General features: G+C 35.3%; 2 protein-coding genes across 3 annotated transcripts in view; one reads left to right on the top strand and one right to left on the bottom strand.

Moving 5' to 3' along the window:
* Window positions 1–1677, bottom strand: part of LOC109032963 (REST corepressor 1) — a 28922-nt gene extending 27245 nt beyond the window's left edge. The window contains exons 1-2 of the mRNA XM_019045322.2: window positions 1372–1677; window positions 1030–1092 (exon numbers count right to left, since the gene is read on the bottom strand). Of these exons, the coding sequence (XP_018900867.1) occupies window positions 1030–1092; window positions 1372–1474 (166 nt within the window). The 5' untranslated portion in view covers window positions 1475–1677. The remainder of the gene's footprint in view (window positions 1–1029; window positions 1093–1371) is intronic.
* Window positions 1678–3142: 1465 nt separating this feature from the next.
* On the top strand, window positions 3143–21811 carry Tace (ADAM 17-like protease Tace). 2 transcript variants are annotated; one of them, XM_019045387.2, is made up of 13 exons: window positions 3143–3568; window positions 4905–5043; window positions 6141–6241; window positions 6849–6970; window positions 8036–8168; window positions 8940–9145; window positions 10217–10411; window positions 12668–12806; window positions 15027–15262; window positions 15826–16034; window positions 16455–16693; window positions 17125–17240; window positions 17779–21811. In XM_019045387.2, the coding sequence occupies exons 1-13, from the start codon at window positions 3511–3513 to the stop codon at window positions 18097–18099; spliced, it is 2214 nt and encodes a 737-aa protein (XP_018900932.1). In that variant the 5' UTR covers window positions 3143–3510; the 3' UTR covers window positions 18100–21811. The 2 variants fall into 2 exon arrangements, with proteins under 2 accessions (XP_018900932.1, XP_018900931.1); XM_019045386.2 differs by lacking the exon at window positions 12668–12806 and adding an exon at window positions 11419–11566 and having other exon boundaries at window positions 3144–3568.
* The last annotated feature ends 162 nt before the right edge of the window (window positions 21812–21973 follow it).

Genomic DNA, 21973 nt, shown 5'->3' with positions numbered 1-21973 from the left:
GTGTACTTTTTTCTGACTTTTCAGCCTTGTTTAACAATTATTTTAGCTTTATCAATTGTAGATTAATTTGTACTAAGGAAGGCAAGGGACAGAAGCAATGGTTAGAAAATAAAGTCTCCGAAACAAGAATACAGGACAGCTTTTTTCAGATGTTCCACTTATTTTAATTTGAATTTTCAAGAAATATTCTACAGATCAAGAAAGCTCAACTCTGAACTCTTTGATTTGCTTTCATCATGCGTAAATACTTCACACTGGCACCTAAGGCTCACATCGAATATTTTGGCAGTTGCATCTGTCTAGAACTAACAGTAGTAACACTGTTTACTATCTATTAAGGATTGGCTGCAGATGACACCACTCTTTCCCATAGATACATACTATTGTTTCCTACCAATCAAGAGTAAATGGACTGCATATAGCAGAAAGAAACCAAGCCACATCCGCCATGGCCAAATTTAAGTGGGCAATTTAATTTTTGAGATTAAAAATTAAGAGAAAGTTTGCACAGAAATCTTTGAAAACCCAAAGGAATTCGCTTCATACGATGCATAAAATTTACTGAAACTCGCACAGAAATTTGAATTGCCCTATTAAATTTGGAAATAACTAATGTGGCTTCAGTCCTATCGGCATAAGGCCATCCGAATAACGGCCAACTAATCTGATGAGAGATCTACAAGCTGAACTGTTAATAAACAGAGAAATATCAATACCTCAGTCAGGTAAATAGAACTTAAATAGAACTGGGGAAAGAAAAGAATGCACAAATATCACATCAACCTGGATGCATCAATCATCAGTTGGCCCATTGGTCAGCATGTAAATTTCTGATGAATGGTGCAATTTTGGAATGTGCCATTCGTCCATTCTTTTCTTTCCCCAGTTCAACTAAACAACAGTTAAAAAGAGAATACTTCTTGCAGGAGTTTTAAAGTTCATGAATTAGAGTCAGAAACTTAAGCTGATAAATGCAGTAATTAGTATAGCTGATTTAATAGTTAAGAATATAAAAATTTTGATACGAACCGGCTGCTGGAGTGCACTCCGGAACGACAGCTTGATAATCGCGCCCAACGCGAATTTTTTCCGCTGCAAAAAAAGTATTTAGAATCATTAGTGCTTAGTAGTGAAAGAGGCAAAAACTTTTTTTCCAAGAACATGAAAAAATCTAAGTTCTGGCAGGTTTGAAGATTGTGGGGCAGTTATACAAGTCTGCGAGAACCAGGTATTAGGTGATTGGCTACTGTCAATTTGGATCAGGCAGGAAATTCAAACATGGGCGAAGTGGACAAATTTTTGAGGAGGCGGGCATTATTTCAAAACTGTTTGTCCACCTTCTGTGAAGATATTTTTGAAATGAAAACTTACCCTCTTCCTCACTGCTAGAGTCTGATGCACGACCATTGGGGCTAGGTCCTCGAGACCTTTTGCCATTTCTTATGGAGTCTGAATTTCTTTCAGAGAGCACCATGCTATAAACGGATTAAACTAGCATTAGTGAAACATGAATGCGTAGAGAAGATTGTTGAAGAGACTAGAATAGCCGCGTGAATTCTCCGTCATGGGAAAAAGTTCAAATTCGACAAATTAGGGGAAAACTGACCGCTTTCGCACTAACCACCTTCGCAGCAAATCAAAATGGCGTTCGCGCGCCCTCTACCACCGCTTCCGCTCTAGGTCCCAAGTCCCAAGCTTCGTGGCTTCGTACTATGCGCTTTTCGAAATACCATGGGATTTTTCTTTCAAGCACTTACACCTTTCTTGAACAAATCATGAATTCAAAGAATAATTCAGCTCAGGAAGTATGATCCCTCGAAACAAATGGAGCCGTAGAGCTGCGTAAAATTTTGCAATTTTCAACAAATTTGATTGACACGTCTTCTATGGGAGACTATTCCCATTTACCCCCAAGAAAATCATGTAATTAAACGAATAGTGGAATATCTCACTACTGTTCTCAGTCTATGCAGTTTTTTCGACGGCGTACTTTTTCCAACAATTGATACGTCAGTAATTTTGTGCATAATGCATCATTTGGGGCAACATCATACTTAATTAGTGGTCTGCATAGCCTGCATGTGCGTAATGTTCTCGTGACGCTTACGCATTCAACGCAACCCTACATTTCGCATCTACATCGTGCGTAATGGGGCTATGGGGCCAAATAGAGTCCCTTTATACCCAGAGTTAAGACAACTCGATTATCAGCTGACTGGCAGCCGGCCTTGGCTGGCCATGGAGGCCGAAACGAGTGCACCTAAACGAACGATATTGAGGGATAAGGATCAGGAATCCTGCGATGTCTGTCACACAAAAAACAACAACATCAACAAATTGATCAATTAAAACGAAAATTAGATTGGTTTGTGAATAATTTCTTAATCTATTTTCATTTTAGACCGATGGAAATAACAATTTACTCTTGATAAACCACAATTTAGGTAATATTTTCATTATTCTTGTTCACATTCGAGGTACCGCCATCTTGGTGCACTCGTTTCGGCCTCCATGAGCGAGAACCAATCAGAATTGGATTTTTTTTTAGGCCACTTTCAGCTCAACCAAAAGTGAGTTGTCTTAACTCTGGGTATAAAGGGACTCTAGGGCCAAAGAAAGAGAAGACGCGTTAGTGCACGCAGAACCACTCGAAAAATTAGTAAGCCTTTTTGCGAGAGTTTCTGAAAGTTTTTGCCTGAATAGATTCTTGCCAAATCAAATACTTTCATTTTACACCGTATGATGCAGGTGAGGCTCTGATGTGCCTTACATTGTGAAGAGACGTTAAATTATTTAGCAAGCAACTTTAAATTATTAACGCTTCCGAAAATTCTTTGCTCAGTATTTGCCGTAAACCTAAGTAACTAAACAAAATGATAGTTTCGTTTCCTCCCTCGAGAAGGGAGCATTGAAATTTTCGCGGGTTATTTTGAAAATGTTACTAAAAAAAAGGGGTACATCCGCATTGTAATCAGCCAATCCCAGTACTTGTAGCGTGTGGTGAAAATAGGGTGAAAAGAATAGTGTGAGAGTACCGACTCGGATATGCTTAGAAGGCGGGAAGAACAGGCCAATCAGAGACGACTGACCTCCCATAGTTACTTGCAACTTGCTATCAACCCTCTTGCTGCCTGTGTGCTGCCTCCTCTATGGATTTTCTTGAGGTTAAGTCATATCAGGTGATAATGGAAATAGAAAATAGTAAATACTCATCGAAAAGAGCTAAGAAAACCGTAAAATTGTGTCAATTTCTTTCCATTTCGAACTATTAGCGTATTCAAATACTACCATGTTTTAAGAGAACAAAATCAGTGTCTTGGTTAAAAGGCCTGCACTCATGTTACAAGTTTATAAGTGTTTGTCAAGTGTTAATTTGTGAATCATTCACTTCTCCAACTAGAAAAAGATAACTATGCCAATCCCTCTTGATCGATCCAGATAGTTTAGATTCTACGAACCTTGGTCTATTCACTAAAATTTAAATATAATGTGCATTTTTTGTCTGTGATAATGCTTCTCATCCAACTCTTTAAAATTTTACTGTTCTTGTTTGCTGTCAACGTTGAAGGTATGGTTCTTTTTCTCATTACAATTTTACATTCAGCCAGGCGTGCAAGTTCTTTTATTTTAAAATCAATGGCATGATTCTATCACTTACTTTAAAGGAATTGAACTGATCATTTAATACATTGAGCACAGAAAGATCAGTAGAAATGTTTCCATCTCTCTGTTGCGATGACTGGCCATTGTTCAGGATGAAGGCCATTCATGGGGTGGAGGAAAGCCGCACTCTCAACGCACTTTACTGCTTATCAATTACTCATATTGATTTTTCACCTCTGAAACAAAATAATCCAAGATAAGGATGGGTAATGGTTTAAAGACAACAATTAACGAACACAATCTGTTCTCCCTCTTACTGCTCACTCTAACTTTTCAGTAATCGTGTACTATTTACCTACATACCCTAAAAAATCGGTTGAATAACATTACACATCTAAAGAATTGTTGAGCTATCACATTCCTACGCCTTTGTGTTTTTACAATCTTAGTGCTCATTCTTCATGAGGAAGCAAAACTATTAGAGGGAAGGACAGAGCCTGTTTCCGATTACTTTTCCCCTTCTGCTGTGAGCGTGAGATCCTTTCAATAAAAGAGACAAAGTAATCTGAAACTAGCCCCTGGAAAATTTTTACCTCATCATTCCAGCTTTTATTTCAACAATCATTTAACATAAAAATCTAACTGAATTCTCGATTATAAATTTTACTACTTCCCTTAAGTGAGAATTTGAAGATCAAGGTACTTATCCGACTTTTTCCCAGTAAATGCTCTGTTTAACTCCATATTTTCCATCTATAATTTTGCTGTACCCTGACTCAAGTAACTTACTTAGTTATTTTACTGCGTGAACCATCACAACTTTCTCCATCTCTTCTAATTGTAAGCTCATGCGTAATATCCTTATCCCGAAGCACAGTAAGAAAGGGTTTGATAGATTTAAAGGACAAGGAGATTTTAGAGATCATGGATAAAAGGATGGTCAGGAAAATGAAACTAAAGTATAATGACAGTAAGGATGTGGATGAAATGTTGTTTTACAAGGGTTCAAGAGACTATACGTTGTTTGGATATGAGAATTGAGAGAAATTAACCGATAAAAGTGAGCAAATCCAAAAGAAATTTTGAGCTACATTATGAATCCCTTCCAAAATTAAATGAATAAACATTTTTAAAATGCCAATCAGAATGCTGAACATCATGAGTTAATGTCATCACCATGAAGTAGATTGTGTTTAAAGCAATTGTGTTATTTTATCACTTGTGTGCCCACCTACAAATTTACACGCATCTCTTTTTTTTGGATTAGAAAAATATGCGAGTGTAAATTATTTTTGTTTCAGGCCTCATTCACAAGTATGTTAAACACTATAACACCCTCCATATCTCTGAATTATCTCATCATATCGTCAAAAGAGGGCTGAAAGAAAGTTCTCATCCATTTAATAAAATCAAGGAAGTGAAATTCAGAACTCTCGGAAGGTGAGTATTTAAATGTCTTTATTCTCTTAGAAGCTGGCCTGAGTTGGTATTGTAACACTCTTGAATTTAAGAGATAATTTTGTTTAGTTATTCTTAATAAAAACTCTTGAGGCTAGAAACATGGAACGAAAAATTCTTAGCTGTAGACTGAAATGGCAACCACAGGAGAATAGATAGATAGACATTGATTTTACTTTTGTTGTTACAAAAATGAGTATGATACAATTATAACTATTAGCTTGCAGTTTGTATTGTTATTTAAGGGATTTTGCAAGATCCAGTAAAATTTACTTTTTCAGTATGTGGTTAGGAAGTAAAATGAAGCAAAAACATGATTTTTGGACTTCCAAAAGCTCATCGTAACTTTTTTGACCGGAAAAGAGAGGTTTGTGCTGACTTGCACCACAGCCCCTTAGGGATTTTAAGTATAAATGAAAAATGTATTTATTTATTTGTTTCTATCAACATTGGAACCACTGAATACCTAATAGCATATCGACGGTGTAAGTCGGCAATCACATAACTCGTTTGCGGTGTCTGGAAATTTCCGCCTCTATGTTATTTGTTTAAAGGAGAAGACATTGACATCACTCCTTAAAGTTTTTGCAGAATTTTCTTTTCACAGAGAAGAAAAATCACAGCAGTTTTAAAGCATTGCTGTTGAGTAGTTTTCCGTTTAAAAAAAAGTATGACAGAAAGTCTGCGACGTCGCAAATCGAGTTATGTGATTGCCGACTTACACCGTCGATATGATGCTCTCAATGTGCATGAATTAAGAGTAAGTATACGTATAATTTGATTACAGCTCTGTATCTAAAAGTATTGAAAATAGCTCTGGAATGTATCTAAAAAATACCCAATGTAAACATACTCCCCTTGGCCGCTTAATATTTTTAAGTGCTGATAAATGTGTTTATTGATCTCCATAGCAAAATACTCCTCACAATATCTTTTTTATTTTTTTTTCTTGGCCTGTCATTCATTTTAATGATAACTTAAAAATATGAGGAGTAAGTAAAACTTTTAATCAATGTACAATGTAATAGATATGATTTAAAAAAGAGTGTTTAATTTTTGGTTGTATGTTTGTGTTTCAGGGATTTTCGCTTGATTCTTACTCCCAAAAGGGATGTTTTGCATTCAAAATTTGAAGCAATTAGTGTTGATAGCGAAGGGAAAGAAACTCCTGTTCCCGTCGGTTAGTGCCTCTCTTCTTTTTCATTATTCATTTCATTTTTTTTAACATTGCAACCTCTGAATAATTTCTAAGGACAATGATGTATCTATAGTACTTAAAAAAAGCCAAATAGATGTACTGGGTGAAAAATTTAAAATTATTGGTATTAAACATTATTTTATAAGAAAAATTGACATCAAGAAGTTGTGCGATGATTTTTATGAAGCTGTACCATAAGATGATGAAAATATTACTGTTGGCGTACAAGAATATTAGAACTAAACAAGGTCAAAAAAGTAATTACGGTCCAATGTGAGCAAGTATGTCGTAACTGAGTTTGCCTTTTGCAGCTTCCATGGTGTCAAGCAGGCTCACACATTGGCAATATTTACAATGCTGAATTGTGAGAAACATACATCATGTTTCAGAACTACAGGTATAATTAACGACCTCATGTAGGATATAAAGTAGTTAACAAATAGATGGTCAGATAATCTGTGTAATCTTTGCGACTTTTATGACAATTATTTGATTTATGATTTTTCACGCAACATACTCCAATGATATAAATACTTTTTAATTTAGCATTTTTTTTATGGTTGACTTGTTTTTTGTATTTTTTTCACAGACCATGAGAATTTCTACTCTGGAAGGCTATTTGGAGAAACATCATCACATGCAAGTGTACACTTGGAAGATGGGCTCATGACAGCCTCCATTCATTTGCCTGATGAAACCTATCATATAGAGGTTGGTTTTTTTACTTTCTCGCCACTCTAGTTTTTTTTAATTTTGTATCTTGAATGGGTCAGTAGTACCTATTTTTAATTTATTTTCACGAAATGGTACAGATTAAACTAAGCCTTTAGGAATATTTTCAGATTATTCTTATCCTAAATTTTTTCGCTAAAAACAGGGTATGTTTGAAATGATATTTTTCGCAGGCTTTGATGATGTACTCAGGTGGAGAGAACTGCGCTTGATGTTTGGCTAAACGCAGCTCCAGGCTTCACTTTGTTACATCAACTTGACTCTCTGCTTTTGATCAGCTTTTCCTCCCTACAGTAATGCTTTCTCGAACTTTTTGGTTTTTTTCCACAAAATTTTATGCAAGAAAAACTATTATACTACAACCCTGCAAAAATTCCTTGAACCTGTCCTATTGACGTTTCATCACATGACATTTCTGTTGTGTTCCATTGAATCTTTTCATGCCAAATCAGGTCAAAACAGAGACTTTTTGGTATGACTCTCTCTGTGACCCTCTCTCTATGTTAAACCTAGCACAAGGCCATTAATTTGAATTTTTTGACATTTCGTTCAAATCATCCAAAAAAGGGAATTGAAATCACTGAAAATAGCCAGTTTTCAAAAGGATGAGCAATTTTAGAAACCTGTAAATCATTCATGTTGAGATAGGGAAGAATTCTTTGTTTGCTACAAGCCTGCTGATTTTTAAGCTCTCATATAATGTTCTTTTTCCTGAGCAGGGCAAAGATCACCCTCAACGAATAAAAACGACAACATTTCATGTGAAACTTGCTAATTTAGCATTTAAACATGGCAATTTATTACACTTATGATCGCCAAAAAATTCTGAAAGAATCCAAGTTTCTTTTGGACCGTTGTAGATCAGTCAAAAGTCTCTTTCCCCTCGTGCTCTTTCCCATTCCTCATAATAGAGGCCAAGTTTAATGAATACATACATAGATTAGACAAGCAATTGTTTCAATAAATTGTGTTGGTGTTTTCTGCTTGCATTTTGTTCAAATTCTTTCCCTCATGTAGCATAATGGTTCTTTTTCTCTATTTTAGCCATCATGGCGTCACCTACCTCATCTAGACAATCAAACAATGATAACGTACAGAGCATCAGATGTGGATCTGAGTCGAGGTGAAAATAGTGGAACAGAAAGAAAGCCATGCAGTTTTATAAAAGAAGGAACTGGTAAGTGAATCACTTCCTTTGAGTGTTTGTCAACACCTTATCCACTCGTAGATTGAAGAATTTCAGAGAATTTTTGAGAAGAAAACATTATATTAATCAATGGGTCAGCAGGATTCATTTTTTAAAAATTCATTCTCTGAAAGAATGGAGTGAACTAAGCCTTTTGAGTTTTTTTAACCCTAAATGGCAAAAAAAACCTATTTCCAAAATGGGACTTGTTCGAAACAATATTCTTGGCAGGCTCTGATGACTTAGCCAAGCAGGAAAAACTGTGTGTGCCAATTGACTAAACTTAGCTTGAGGCTTTGTCTTGCTACATCAGCTTGACTGTTGGTTTTCAATTGGTTTGATTTTGTTAAGCTTTTTTCTCCTTAGAAATGTCTTTTTGAACTTTTAAATGAACTTTCTGGTTTTTTCATTAAGTTGCATGTACTTTTAAAGAACTACAGTACAACCCCGCAAAAAATATTTGCCATTGCCCCATTCAACTATGCAATATTAAAAAGCAACAATTACGCCTCAGCAGGCACTGAACCATTACTCTGAACGCCCATACTGCTAGTTTCAGGTTTTTTGGCATTTGAATCCTCATTGGGAAATTTAGGGAGAAGAAAAAGAAAATTTTGTTAGATGGTTTGTGTCTACAAATTAGAGATATTAACTGTGCCTTCATCAAAACCATGATAACTCAACCAGCGCCATGTAATATTCCAAGTGGCTGTTTATGGTCACCACATAGCAATGATCTAATGTATTTATTATTTTTTTCAGAGCTAGAAACAGATGAAGATGATCTAGAGTTGGATGAAGATAGTAATTTTTATGAAAATGATGGACCAAGAGTCCGAGCCAAAAGGCATTTGACTCAGTACGAATACATGCCAGCTAAAACCCGTTGTCCGCTGCTTTTGGTAGCAGATTATAGATTTTTCCAAGAAATGGGTGGCAGTAACATTAAAACTACAATAAATTACCTTGTAAGTAATTTTCATTATTTACTATCACATTTTTTTAGTAAGTATTTCTGTTGCCTCATCAACAATATTTTTTCCCCCTCTGAATGTGATTAGATGAACCACAGTTTTGGAACACGCAAAATGGAGGTATCAGTATTACTGCAATTTTCAGTGATTGACAAACCCTCTAGTGTACAAAACAGTAAAAAGTGTCCAAACTGGTTGGAGTTATGACAATTTGAGGATAAAAGTTCAAAATATTTAGTTTGAAAAAAAGCTATAGCCAAAGTTTGTTGGCCTCCTGTGGTGTAGTGGTTGTAGCGCTGGCTCTACAATCAGGAGGTCCCGGGATTGATTCCCGGCTAGGCGACCCGAGTTTGATGGACTCAAACAACGGTTGTGTTGGGCTGGTACATGGTAGGGACGGAGGTGGAGGGGCTCTTGATGTTAAGATACTGACAAAGTGATAAGAGAGCGAGAGACACAATAGCTCGAATGCAGACAACAATAAAAACACACTAAAATACAAAAAACAATTTGCTCTGTTTTTCAGTTTGCACTGATTCCTACCTCGTTCAGTTGCATGCTCATTTTCTCGTTTTAATTTTTACATTTTTTAGCTTCTGTTCCAGTTGAGAATGGGCATGTAATTGGCCCGAAACGTCCTGGTTGTTTTAAGTCTCTAGCCTTGTATACCCATTTGTTTTTTGTATTTTAGTGTGTTTTTATTGATACTGACAAAATATTGATAGTGTGATCAAAGTTTTTGTAAATTTTCAATCTGTCATGTTTCGAGCTCAAAAATGTCAGGCTAAGTAACGCCTTCTTTAGACTTCAGAATGAAATAAACCGAATTTATCTTGCGCTTTGGGATACTGGAGAATATTGTATGCTAAAAACTCAGATTCCGATAATTTCGACGCACTGTGTCAATCATTGCTTCATTTGCATCTATGTACTATGGCCGCAGTCTTGTTTTCTGTGCACAGCTACAAATCTCCTCTGCATTGAGACAGCATGTAAAGACAGTACTGCTTGTGCGTTCAAATAATTGTACATGACTAAAACTTTTCGGTTTTTTTTTTTTTTCAGATAAGCTTAATAGACCGGGTACACAAAATTTATAACGATACCATCTGGCAAGACCGTCAAGATCAAGAGGGCTTCAAAGGAATGGGATTTGTGATTAAGAAAATAGTTGTTCACAGTGAGCCAACAAGAGTACGTGGTGGAGAGGCACACTACAACATGGTGCGAGAGAAGTGGGATGTCCGCAACTTATTAGAGGTTTGTTTCTCCATCATTATCTTCAAAATTTTTAAAAGTTTGAATTCACTATTTCATATCTAAATACGACCATCCATAGGAAAGTGGACCTTTGTCAATTAAAATTCAAAATGAATGTTTTAATACCAGAGCATAGAGAAGTGTTACAAACTTATTAAGATCTCATCCAAAAAAACTAAGTGAATAATTATTGTACCCAATTATCGTCGATTGTTCTAATTGTTTAGCTTATGTTCTAATGATGTTTTTACCACATCGGTGACAGTGTCAGTTGCTGGCACCAGATAGCGTTCTCAATTTTGGGACATCATTATGCGCTAGCATCTGACAGATGATCAGCCAACTGTAGATTCGTACACCCATTCGCCCATCTCATAGCTCAACAAAAAACGTCTCAGAAATATTTTTCCAGTTCTAGCTATGACTGTCAAATGATTTTCAACTATAGTTTAAAAATTACTTGAGGAGCTGTGAGGTTCTGGGGTCTGACTGCGTGCATTCCACCGTCACTTTGGCGGAGAAATGCCTTTATGGGGAATACGTTAAACAAGGCTGATTAATTGATTAATTCATATGTGTTACATTTCTTACAAGATCACCCAATTAATGTTCATTTATGCTTAATGTTCATTATAGCTTAGTTAAGAAATCCTAAGTCTCTGGTGGGCCCCAAAAATCTCGTCCAGGATATCTTTTTGACGTTAAACTATTCGATTGCTACCTGTTTGTTTTTTGGTTTGTTTTTTGTTTTGTTTAACATAAACAGAGAATCCTGTTGATTGGTTCATTCTGGTTTGGTTTAAACTTCTAGTCTCCAGTGGGATCGAGATTTTCTCTTCATCTGTATAACAAGTAATTGTTATACAAGGATTGAATGTTTGACTTGAATGTTTACAGTGACTAAACTCCTCTCTTTCGTTCTAATTTATATTTAATCCATACTCATTGATACACATGTTTCTTGTCTGTCAGAATGAATTTGTAAACTCACAAGGTGAATGTTTTAGGTATTTGCCAGCCTAATTGATGGAAAAACTTTTTGTTTGGGGCACTTGTTTACCCATCAAACATTTGTTGCAAGAGATGCGACTGTCCTTGGATTAGCTTACATTGCATCTTCACGATCCTATTCAGTTGGAGGGATTTGCACCCAGGGTGATTTAAATATGAATTTAGCATGACTCAGAATATTGGTGAACAGAGTATTACCTTCTTTTCAAGTACCCTCAGGTTAAACATAGACGGGCATCCCTAATTTCTAAATTATAGAATATATTGGTGTGGTTGAATCTTCCAAAAAAATGTCAATCTTTACTGTCACTTTCTTTGGTCGTGGGATTTTTGCGTCTTTATACTTTTTTTAAATTTTCGTCTTTATACTAGTCAAATCTATAAAAATTACATTTAAATCATTGAGTATCCAGCAAAAAAGTTTTCCTTCATCAAAAATTACCTCTTTGTTCTGATTGCTTAATGTATGTTGCGATTCTTGCTCTTTTTACAAACTGTGTACAATTTTTCCCATCAGGAAATCTCTTTTGCTTCATCTTGTTACATGTTTAGGCTGTGTGCAAATGAACTCTCAGCAGAAAGAATCCAAGTCAGCTTTGTCAACGAATTTGAGTCACAAGTGATTTAAAGCTAGTATCTTACTTTTTCCTCCCAAAAAATTGAAGCCTACAAAAAATATTTGATCTCTAAAGTAGGACTGAAAATTTCGTTTCTTAGTTCTACAGAAGAAATTACGTCAAACATCTTTTTCTCTGTTTTCAATGGTCATCGCCAAACGTGCGGAAACATTTTTCTGCATCGGCCAAAAAACGTTTTTTTAAAAAAAAAAAAAAAAAAAAAAAAAAAAAAAACAGTAAAATTTGAACACTTCAAGCCTTAGTTTCTGCTGATTGCTGCAGCCTTTGCACTCTCTTTCCGTTACTGATGTATTCAATTATCACAGTATGAAATTACTGTAAATAATTCCCTTCCTTAAAATTCAGTTTCGATGTTGTACCCAAATTTATCATACTTCTAAAACAAATATTTAGACATGATAACTGTAGTAACAACCATTTAATCGGCATATTGGTTTGTGACTCATAGAGAGTCATCTGAACTAGCAAATATAACTTTCTCTGTGAAGGGCAGTACATCAAATCCTGTGTCATTCTTTTTTTGTTGTTTTAAATGTCAAATTTCAAATGTAATCAAACTTGTTCCATGCTTGCCAAATTATTTTTCTGGACGGTCTGGATGATGTAGGTCTTCAGTCGAGAGTATAGCCACAAGGATTTCTGCCTGGCTCATCTCTTTACTGATCTTAAATTTGAAGGTGGTATTCTTGGCCTAGCCTATGTTGGCTCTCCACGTCGTAATTCTGTTGGTGGTATCTGCACCCCAGGTTAGAGGCTCAAGAAGAAAAAAATTATGCATTTATGTTCGCAACTTGCTGTTGTCCGTCATTCTTCGTTAGTTGTATTACGTCCGTATCATCAAGAACCTTTTAATATAACGTTTTGTCTCAGTATCAAATTTTCCTCATTAATATATATTTATAGGAAAAATTCTTGTCACTCTGTTTCGTTTTATGTTTTATCGTTATGTTTGTTTTAAATGCGTGCGTCTCTTTTAAGAGTCTGTCCTCAACTGTTAAACCCGGGTTCATGTCTTTAACAGGAATCTTTATATTCTGTGCACTCATTTTTATATTATTTCTATTTTATTTTCTTTAAAGGACACATCAATCAAAACCTATTTTTGAATTAAAAAAGAAATGTTACAGTATACCCCAGAGACTTATTTGAGAAGAGCAGTATAGTAATTCCCGATCTCATGACTCTTAAACTTGTGGCATGGCAAGCAATTTGAGAAAATGTTTAAAAGTGATAAACTATTTTTTTAAAAACTCAGGAATCTCGGATATTATTTGGATGTTCGAGAATTTGCATAAAATTTTAAGGAAATCAGAAAATTGATTGTAGATAAAGTGTGTGATTGCAACAAGCAGTCAGCATTCTTAAACTTTCTTCACCCGCAGGTAGTTAAAAAAGAAGAAATGCAACATTATTTAATGGCTAGAAGTTTTTTCCCTGTCTGTTGGATTATTAAGATAAAATTATCATGTCATAGAATTCATCGTTGCCAAGAGAAGAAGAACCCATAACAAAATTTAAAGTAGACATTGAGGGCTGCAATGCAGTTAAGGTTTAGTTACTAACCGCTGCTGAATTGAGAGCAGTAACAGACTAAAAATAGCAGCAAAATAACAGCTTAAGCCTGGAAAAGGTTGTTGTAACTTATAAAAGTTCAAAGACAAAGAATTAAGGAAGAAAACTGGGTTGTTTTGAGATAGTCACAAACTTATTTTTAACCAAAAAAAGGAATAGAAAATACGCTGCCAATTTGCTTTTATTATTTCCAGAACGAGACCATAAATGACTTAGAGCTAAATCTCTTGAGCATTTCAATCAATTTGCAATCTCAAGTTTTTTTTAACTTAACGTCTCATTGGAATTAAGTAGGAACGGAAAAAAACGGAAGTTCGTGTTTTTATTTCTTGTCATACTCTTTGATTTTGACAAGGCCTAACATAAATTTTCTTAAAATTTTCTATTTTATGTATTTTCTCTCTTTAACAACTTTGCTTTTAGTGCTTTGATAAATGAAAGTATGTCTCTTGAAAAACTATTGCAAGCATCACATAGCTTTTTACATGTGTTACATTTAACTTCAGAACCCTCTCTTGAAGCAGCTTTTTGCATGATATTTTCTTCTTACACGAAAATTTCCTTTTATTTATTTATTTTTTTCACTTGTGGTGTCTAGAAAATATTTGCATTCAAATCCGTGCAGTAGTATTCCAGTTTTATGTCATTTTCATCATCAGCTTTTCCACCTTTGAAAAATGTTTCGTGTATTTATCAGTTAATTGGAGTCCACACCAAATTTTATGTCATTTTACCGTGCGACAGAAGATCTGCCGTCTTGATCCTTGCATTTATTTTGAAGACAGCTGATTTTCTGTCGTTTTCTAAAAGTGCGTAAACTCATTTGTGTGGACTGAAGAAATTTTACCCTCTCCTACTCAAATCTCTAAATCGGTGGCTGGTAGAGTTATCTTCTTTTCTTAAGTAAGACTCTGTCTTCTTCATTCCTTTCTTTGAAAATTTGATTTAAAGGACAGTAGTTGCATGTAATGGAATTTGATATTGGCATGGAAAAAGAACGCAACATGAAGTCTTGAGTTGCTTGAAACTTTAGATGAATGAAACCAGGGCTTTTCTGCAAATCCTTAACTAATAGGGAATGGAATAATAATAAATTTTAATTATTTTCAATGGATTTCATGAATTTGCAAAGCAATTTTTGTCTTGTACCTCCATTTCACTTTTTAACCTTAAATTTGTTACACTATAAAGCACGAAAATGTCATTTCTCCTTGATACCCTTCTAGCATTTTTACATTTTTTCTAATGAAATTTAAGGACTATTAATGCAAAAAAATGAAAATTAATCGCACATATTGAGTTAAAAAAACCTTTAAAAAAGTAACTTGAATCTCCAATTTCTCACTGGAACCTGCAAAGTAATTGTTCTCTTATTTCTTCTTTTATCTTTTTAGAGTATTTCAAGAATGGCTACACATTATACTTAAACTCAGGACTAAGCTCCAGCCGCAACCACTATGGGCAAAGAGTTATCACACGTGAGGCTGATCTAGTGACTGCGCATGAATTTGGACACAACTGGGGCTCTGAACATGATCCTGATATTCCAGAATGTTCTCCAAGTGCCAGTCAAGGTGGCTCTTTCCTCATGTACACTTACAGTGTCAGCGGTTATGATGTCAATAACAAGGTTAGACTCATAATTCACTAATGAAATAGGGCATAGTAGGGGTCTATAAAAACGGCAAAATAGTTGCTGTTATTTAGAGGAAAAAAGTCCAGCAGTTCCATTTCAGTTGCATGAATAAGACTAATGGATGCTCAGATCAGCGGAGAAACTTACCAAGTGCGGCTCTACCTGCAAATCATTTTCTCCACTCCCTATCATTTATTCCCTTATATCAAAAAAGCCTATTTCTACATAGTTTTCCATAAAATTTTCGTTAAAACAAGCAGCGTTGTTAATTACATAGGAAGTTCAAAGCACTAAACGATTTCTTTTTTTTTTTTGGAAGAATTTTCGTAACGAATAATGGAGCCCCCTTATTTTCTCATAATGGAGTGGTATAATGTTGTTTCCGGCTTTCTGAATGAGGAACATATGATCAGTAAATTTTCCGCTTTTATAGCACTCTCTTGTAAAATTCCATGTAAAAATAAGACGATAAGTAATCCAATCACACAACAGAATAAATAAAAAAGTTTGAAAAGTAATTATCATTAAATACTACTTCTCTTTATTGTTTTCCATAGAAATTCTCACCGTGCAGTCTGAGATCCATCAGGAAAGTTCTACAAGCAAAGTCCGATAAGTGCTTCTCCATACCCGAAGAATCATTTTGCGGAAATCTACGAGTTGAAGGGGATGAAGAATGTGATGCCGGATTGTTAGGATCTGAAGATAATGATGCTTGCTGTGATAAATCATGTCGACTGCGAAGATCAGATGGTGCTGTTTGCAGGTTTGTACCTTCCAAGAGAGGCCAATTTCAGTTTTCAGAGAATTGAACAAGTTTTTTCCACAAAAATGAGTAAAAGCTCTTTGTGTACATATTAAATTATAAATTGATAGTTCTGAAAAACTTGGCTGAAAAATATCTGTGATATTTTGGCCGGAAAGTGACGATATTTATATCACTAAAATATGTGGTACATGCGACTTAGAAAATAATTATCCATTATGTATTTAACAAATCATGCGACTTTTTCAACAAATGAGAGAGCAGCAAACGTCCTGAGCAGATTGTTTTGTTAAAAACAGAAGTATCTAGGTGTCAGACATTAAAATTGAGGTAAAGATTTTGTATTGAATTTTAAACGAACATATCTTACCAAATGAGAAACGAGTCAAATCTCATCTTTGTTTTTTAATGTTTTCACAGTGATAAAAACTCTCCCTGCTGTCAACATTGCCAGTTCATGCCTGAAAGCACAAAATGTAGGGAGGCGCAACATGCCACTTGTGAAAAAGAATCACGTTGCACTGGTAACTCTCCAGAGTGTCCTCGATCTCCTTTTATGGCTGACGGCACCAAATGTCTGGAGAAAGGCCAATGCCGTGCAGGCAAATGCATACCATTCTGTGAAACACTGAACCTTCAAAGTTGCATGTGTGATATTAGTGAGTATCTCCTCGTTTCAATCTTAATTTGTTTGTATTTTGTGGATTATAATGTGACATTCTATAGGAAAGCGAATCTTATCATTCAGAAGTAAAAATTGAGACTTTAATACCTCTGTACAACGGGCAATGTTGCAAAAAACTTATGAGTTGTGAAAGATGCTCAGAGATTTTGTACTTTCAATTTTAAGTTCCGACGATTTGCAATTTTAAGTCAAGTAAAACAGGTCGAAAGACTATGCTCACAATATCAAAAAATGTGGCATTGACTAAATTTTGATATTATTTGATACAGTGTTCTTTACAATCTCTAGAGCACGATGAAGTTGTAGGAATCAAGGAGTAGAACTGTATATTATTTCCTCGAATTATCCATAAACTTGAAAATTTAGGAAGACTTTCGCTAATTTTTTCGTATTTTCTGTCCACAGTTGCTGATGCATGCAGAAGATGCTGTCGCAAAACATTAAATGACACTTGCTTTCCAGTTGATCCCACAGATATTTTGCCTGACGGCACGCCTTGTATTCAAGGATTCTGTAATAAGGTACATCCTTAAAAAAGTCTCAATCCTTTTTTTCAAATGTGCACAAGCAGTGGATGTAACCTTAAACCATGTTTTCCTGGTCCCAACTGGTTTCCATGCTCCAACTGGCGTAGCAATGTTGTGTGCAGCCTGTCTCTCATTTGAACCTATGTATTGCTTTGAACGCGGTGAACAGTGCTGCATCCTACCGCCCCTGTGCAGCGCTGGACAAAGTTTAATATACATATTTCATACAAGCAAATGGCAATTGGCCTGGAGCCAGTCTCTGAGCCATTCTGGGAGAAAACCCAGTTTTTGGTTACATTTAAATTTAGCAAACATTAATTTTTCCTAAATCTAAGTAATTCAAGTAACATTATAACTTAGAGGGATTTTCCAAGATGATGCTCCCAAATTTTATTTCTGACTTTTTCTGGTGAGCTCTTTGAAGATGAGCTAGAAATTTTGACAGTATTTGTTGAGAAATGTGTGAATGGGTGAATGCATTTTTTATTTGGAATTTCATATAAATCATACCCTGTTTTTCTTTGTTTTTCAGGGTGTCTGTGAAAAAACAGTTCAAGATGTAGTAGAAAGATTCTGGGATATCATTGAAGATATCAACATCAGCAAGTTGCTCGTATTCTTACGAGATAACATCGTTGGCACCGTTGTTCTCATCTCAGCCCTTATATGGATTCCTGCCAGCTGTCTAGTCAATTATGTAGATAAACGCCGTCTTTATTACAAATCGCCAAAAAAAGAGTATCAAGTACCAGAAAGAGTGCCTATGGAAGACTCCAATAGATTCCATGATTTAGATTCTCGAAAACGTGTCATCAATGTTAAAGTTGGACACCCTTCCTTCCAAAAAACATGAGTTTAAGTTTTCTCGGACCATAAAATTGGAGGTTGCTCTAACCTTTTGAAGCTCAATGAGATACCTCATTACAGCAGCAAAAGTTATCATCTGTTTTACCCTTTTCTGTCTCATACCGGATTCCAGGGATTTATGTAGCAATCATTTGCACTTAAGAAAACTCGCACAGTGAAGGTCACCGTTTTGACCATCCTAAACTGTCTGTAGTAAATCCATTAATTACAAGACGAATTATTCATCGATGAGTGAGACCTGACACAACAGAGGAAAACAGTTTTAGTATAGAAAGGATTTTGTGAAACAAAAAACATTCTGGTCTAGAGCCCAATGTATGCTCCTCAAATTATGCTTTTGTTGCATAATTTTTTGTTCATTTTCTAAGACAGAAATTCTGTATGAGAATACTCAGCTCATTATCCTATCAATTGGACGGAGTTAAACAGAAAGGAACCAAGCCACATTGGAATCGAACCGAGAAAAAGAGGTTTAAAGTTTGGCTCCTGTATAAGACTCAATGTAAAATATAAACTTCAAGCTCAATTTCTGTAAAATTTTCTCCAACAAAAACTTCGAATTTTAGGCAATAGATAGTAGAGGAGTGGTTGAGTTCAAATCCACTCATAACTCAATTTTTTCCAAAATGTGGGTTGGTTCCTTTCTGCTTAACTCAGTCCAATTCTCAATCGACATTGTTCAGGTGCCGTATGCACTATTTGTAATACTCATAGTTCATGGCAACGGAAGGTCAGTTCCATTTTACAGCATCATATTTTGGTGATTGGTGTGAAAAGATGGGGAAAATCAAGAACATTTGTCCGAATACCAAATTCTTACATGAATATTAGTTTGATTGAAATAGGCATTAATGGTTAAATGTGAAAATTGCAAGTCTCAATTGCATCGTATAAAAATCTCAAACGGGACGTTATTTATGACCGCTGGCTTCATAGGAGCCTAGCTACATGAGTGACTGCACCCTGCTGTAAACGATTGGTGTTGCTGGTAATGTATCCAAAAAGTGAAACTTGAGCAAAAACTTGAAGCGTCGCAATCTGAGGCACGCATTTTTTAACTTTAGCCACCAACTTGGCAAGTATGGGGATGAATGATATTTTTCCATCCCATGGTTTCCTCCGCCCACCTATCATCACATATTTATAAGACTGCATTAGTTTTCATATGCCTTGCTGATTTGGTAAGGAACAATTCCTAATGTGGCAGGTGATGTTATGTACTATGATGTTCAGTAGTTCTCAATCAATCAGTGACCTACAAATTTGGTGTTCGGAGCAATGTTTTTGATTCTGACTAATACACAAGAAGCAATCTTTAAATCAGAATTCAATGATATGAGATATTGATGCATCATAAGTAGCTTTTGGTTGTTTATTTTGTGTTCCAAAAAGTATTCAATACTTCCCTGGTCCTGTGTCTTGCATTTATTGTAACTTTTCAGCATTCCTACATCGTTTGGATTCTTACATTGACAGAATTCAGACATTCTTAAGTTTTGAAGTAAGACATAAGATTTACCTATTAATTGCCCTGCGAATGGACAACAATTAGGTATTTTTACCTGTTTGCTATTGTAAGAAAAGTGTTCAAATCTCCCTTTTAATTCTAGCTTGTTAAATGTTTTTGTTATTTTTTGCATTCTATTTCAAAAGACTGGAGATTTTAGCAAATTCTTTTTCCGATTCCGCAATGGACGCTTAAATCATCTCTAAAAAGTGGGGTGTTACTTTGAAAAATTTGAGTTTTTGGCCCTTCAGTATAGACACGGCAGGTGCCTAGTCCAAAAATGCATGGCTCTTTCTTTTCTTTCCTAATTGATAGAAAAGGAGCATTATGAAAGCAGACAAAATCAAATAATAGTTAAAAAGCTAAATGCGTCAAAGGTGGGAGCAGAGATTTCAGATAAATGTCAAATACTCTCAATGGATTTTTCTCATCTACTTAAATATTTTCGTTGAATATATTTTGTTTCGTAAAATGAGAAAATGATACAATTTCAAGGTAGCCAAGCTTACCGTGGCATTAATACCTGTGGCATAAAGAATGCTAAAATATTTTTCAGGAAAGGAACTTGACATTTTCTCATCAGGTATGTGCTCATACAAAGTCCTAAGCATTTCAGTTTCCCTTGTACCGCAGGTAATGTCTCGTAATTGCTGGGCAACTATACCATATTGTATTTATCAGCTTCCTCCGAGAACCCCTCTTACCCAAGTGGTCGATGAGGAATGGATTTGTCTGAAAGATTTGGTTCAAATCATTTAGTTCGTCAGGTGTTCTCAAATGTGAATAGCCAACTTTTTTAACTCAGGTGAATCATAGTAACACAGTAACTTTAAAACTTAACTAACATTTGTTCTTAATTTTTCTTATGGTGGTTCTTCAGCACTTCGTAGAGCGATTCGATAGGTAGTTGCGCGATCAATTGTTAATTTCTGGATCTCTCTCAATTTACTTCATTTCTCAGGAATTTCCAAGCTTCACATCATGTTGTGGAATGTCAGGTATTTGCACGTACAATTTGACCAAGAACACTTTGAAATATCTTGTAAAGTACATTCTGAGTGAACATCACTAATCATTCTACCTGTTGATTTGCATTGTTCTCCCGAGGCGTACTTTTGAAGATATTTCTAAGTGTCCCTTGATTGCACAAATACCTGACGTACCACAGTGTGTTGTGATCCTCGAAAGTTCTTGAGAAATATTGTAAAATCTGGAAATGATCAACTATAAAATCGTTCTCCGAAGTGCTGAAGAATCACCTTAAATATCATGTTCAGTAGGTACTATTTTACCTAATATAATCGTGTATTTGGTGAGTGAAATTTGATTTTTACATTCATTGGTACCACCTATTCTACTTCTCAATCAATTCGCATGAATTGAGAATCATTTCGACTTTTCATCACTCATCTCACTACTAATAAATCAGGAGTGATTTTTCCCCTTATATATTTATTCAATTTTGACAACAGGTTTGTCCAGCTTTTGATCTCAGTTTGTGAAACGATAAAATGATGTATATTTTAGTTTTAAGTCTTAAACCAGTCTTATTATGCGTTGTTTCATTCTTTTTTCGTTCCCTGCAGTAAGTGTTATTCAGTTGCTGGAACTTGTTTCTTATAGCTCTTTGATTATGTTTCGTCTTCCCTTCCGTCTCATGTGGTAAGTTTAAGGTGCTTTAAGGCTGCAAATTGAGATTTCTTTGCACAACTATTACATGCACTGAAGTAACATTCCTATTTTCAATCAGCTTCAGTTTGGTTATTTTCGTGGTATGAATTCTTACTCCAGCACAAAAAAAAAATAAATTAAACATCTTAAAGGAGTTCGGTTTCATAGTAGCGCCTTAGACAACCAAACCAACCTAACAGCCTGCACCTCAAAAACAGTCTCAATTCGGATCAAAATTCAAGAACAAACTCTCAAATTTTTGGGGCCCTTTTTCCAAATCTCTGTTTGCAGGCTTGCACCTTTTTTCCATGCACTTAAGTTTTCAATATTTTTAAGACATGTATCACTTACCTATGAAATGGGTAGATATGAAAGGAATTTCAATTCGATAGGTGCAATATTTTTCTCTGGTGGTTTTCCATGGAGAATTGGCACCATTCGCATCTTTGATTATTTTTTACCATTTTTTATCTCTTTGTCTTTTGTTTTTTAAATAAAAAGTTTCTTTTTGAAATTTGAATACCCTTGTTTTTACGTTCAGACGCCTCAAGCCCAACTACATTCTGAAATAAGGAACTGCTATCTTTTGCTCCGTTTTAAAAGCACCTGTCTGCATTGGAAATTGATGGTACATGTGTTCTTCCTGACATGCAACAGAAATATTGGTGCCTTATTGCAAAAC

The sequence above is a fragment of the Bemisia tabaci genome, chromosome 7, assembly GCF_918797505.1.
Source record: "Bemisia tabaci chromosome 7, PGI_BMITA_v3".
NCBI classification, from domain to species: domain Eukaryota; kingdom Metazoa; phylum Arthropoda; class Insecta; order Hemiptera; family Aleyrodidae; genus Bemisia; species Bemisia tabaci.
This window is presented reverse-complemented; position numbering and strand designations above follow the sequence as displayed.

Excerpts from the sequence above, each read along its gene's own strand:
- Tace (XM_019045386.2), top strand. The coding sequence starts at position 3,511 with ATGCTTCTCATCCAACTCTTTAAAATTTTACTGTTCTTGTTTGCTGTC. Across the intron at positions 11,567-15,026 it reads TGGAGGGATTTGCACCCAGG|AGTATTTCAAGAATGGCTAC; the intron begins GTGATTTAAATA and ends TTATCTTTTTAG. Across the intron at positions 16,035-16,454 it reads TCAGATGGTGCTGTTTGCAG|TGATAAAAACTCTCCCTGCT; the intron begins GTTTGTACCTTC and ends ATGTTTTCACAG.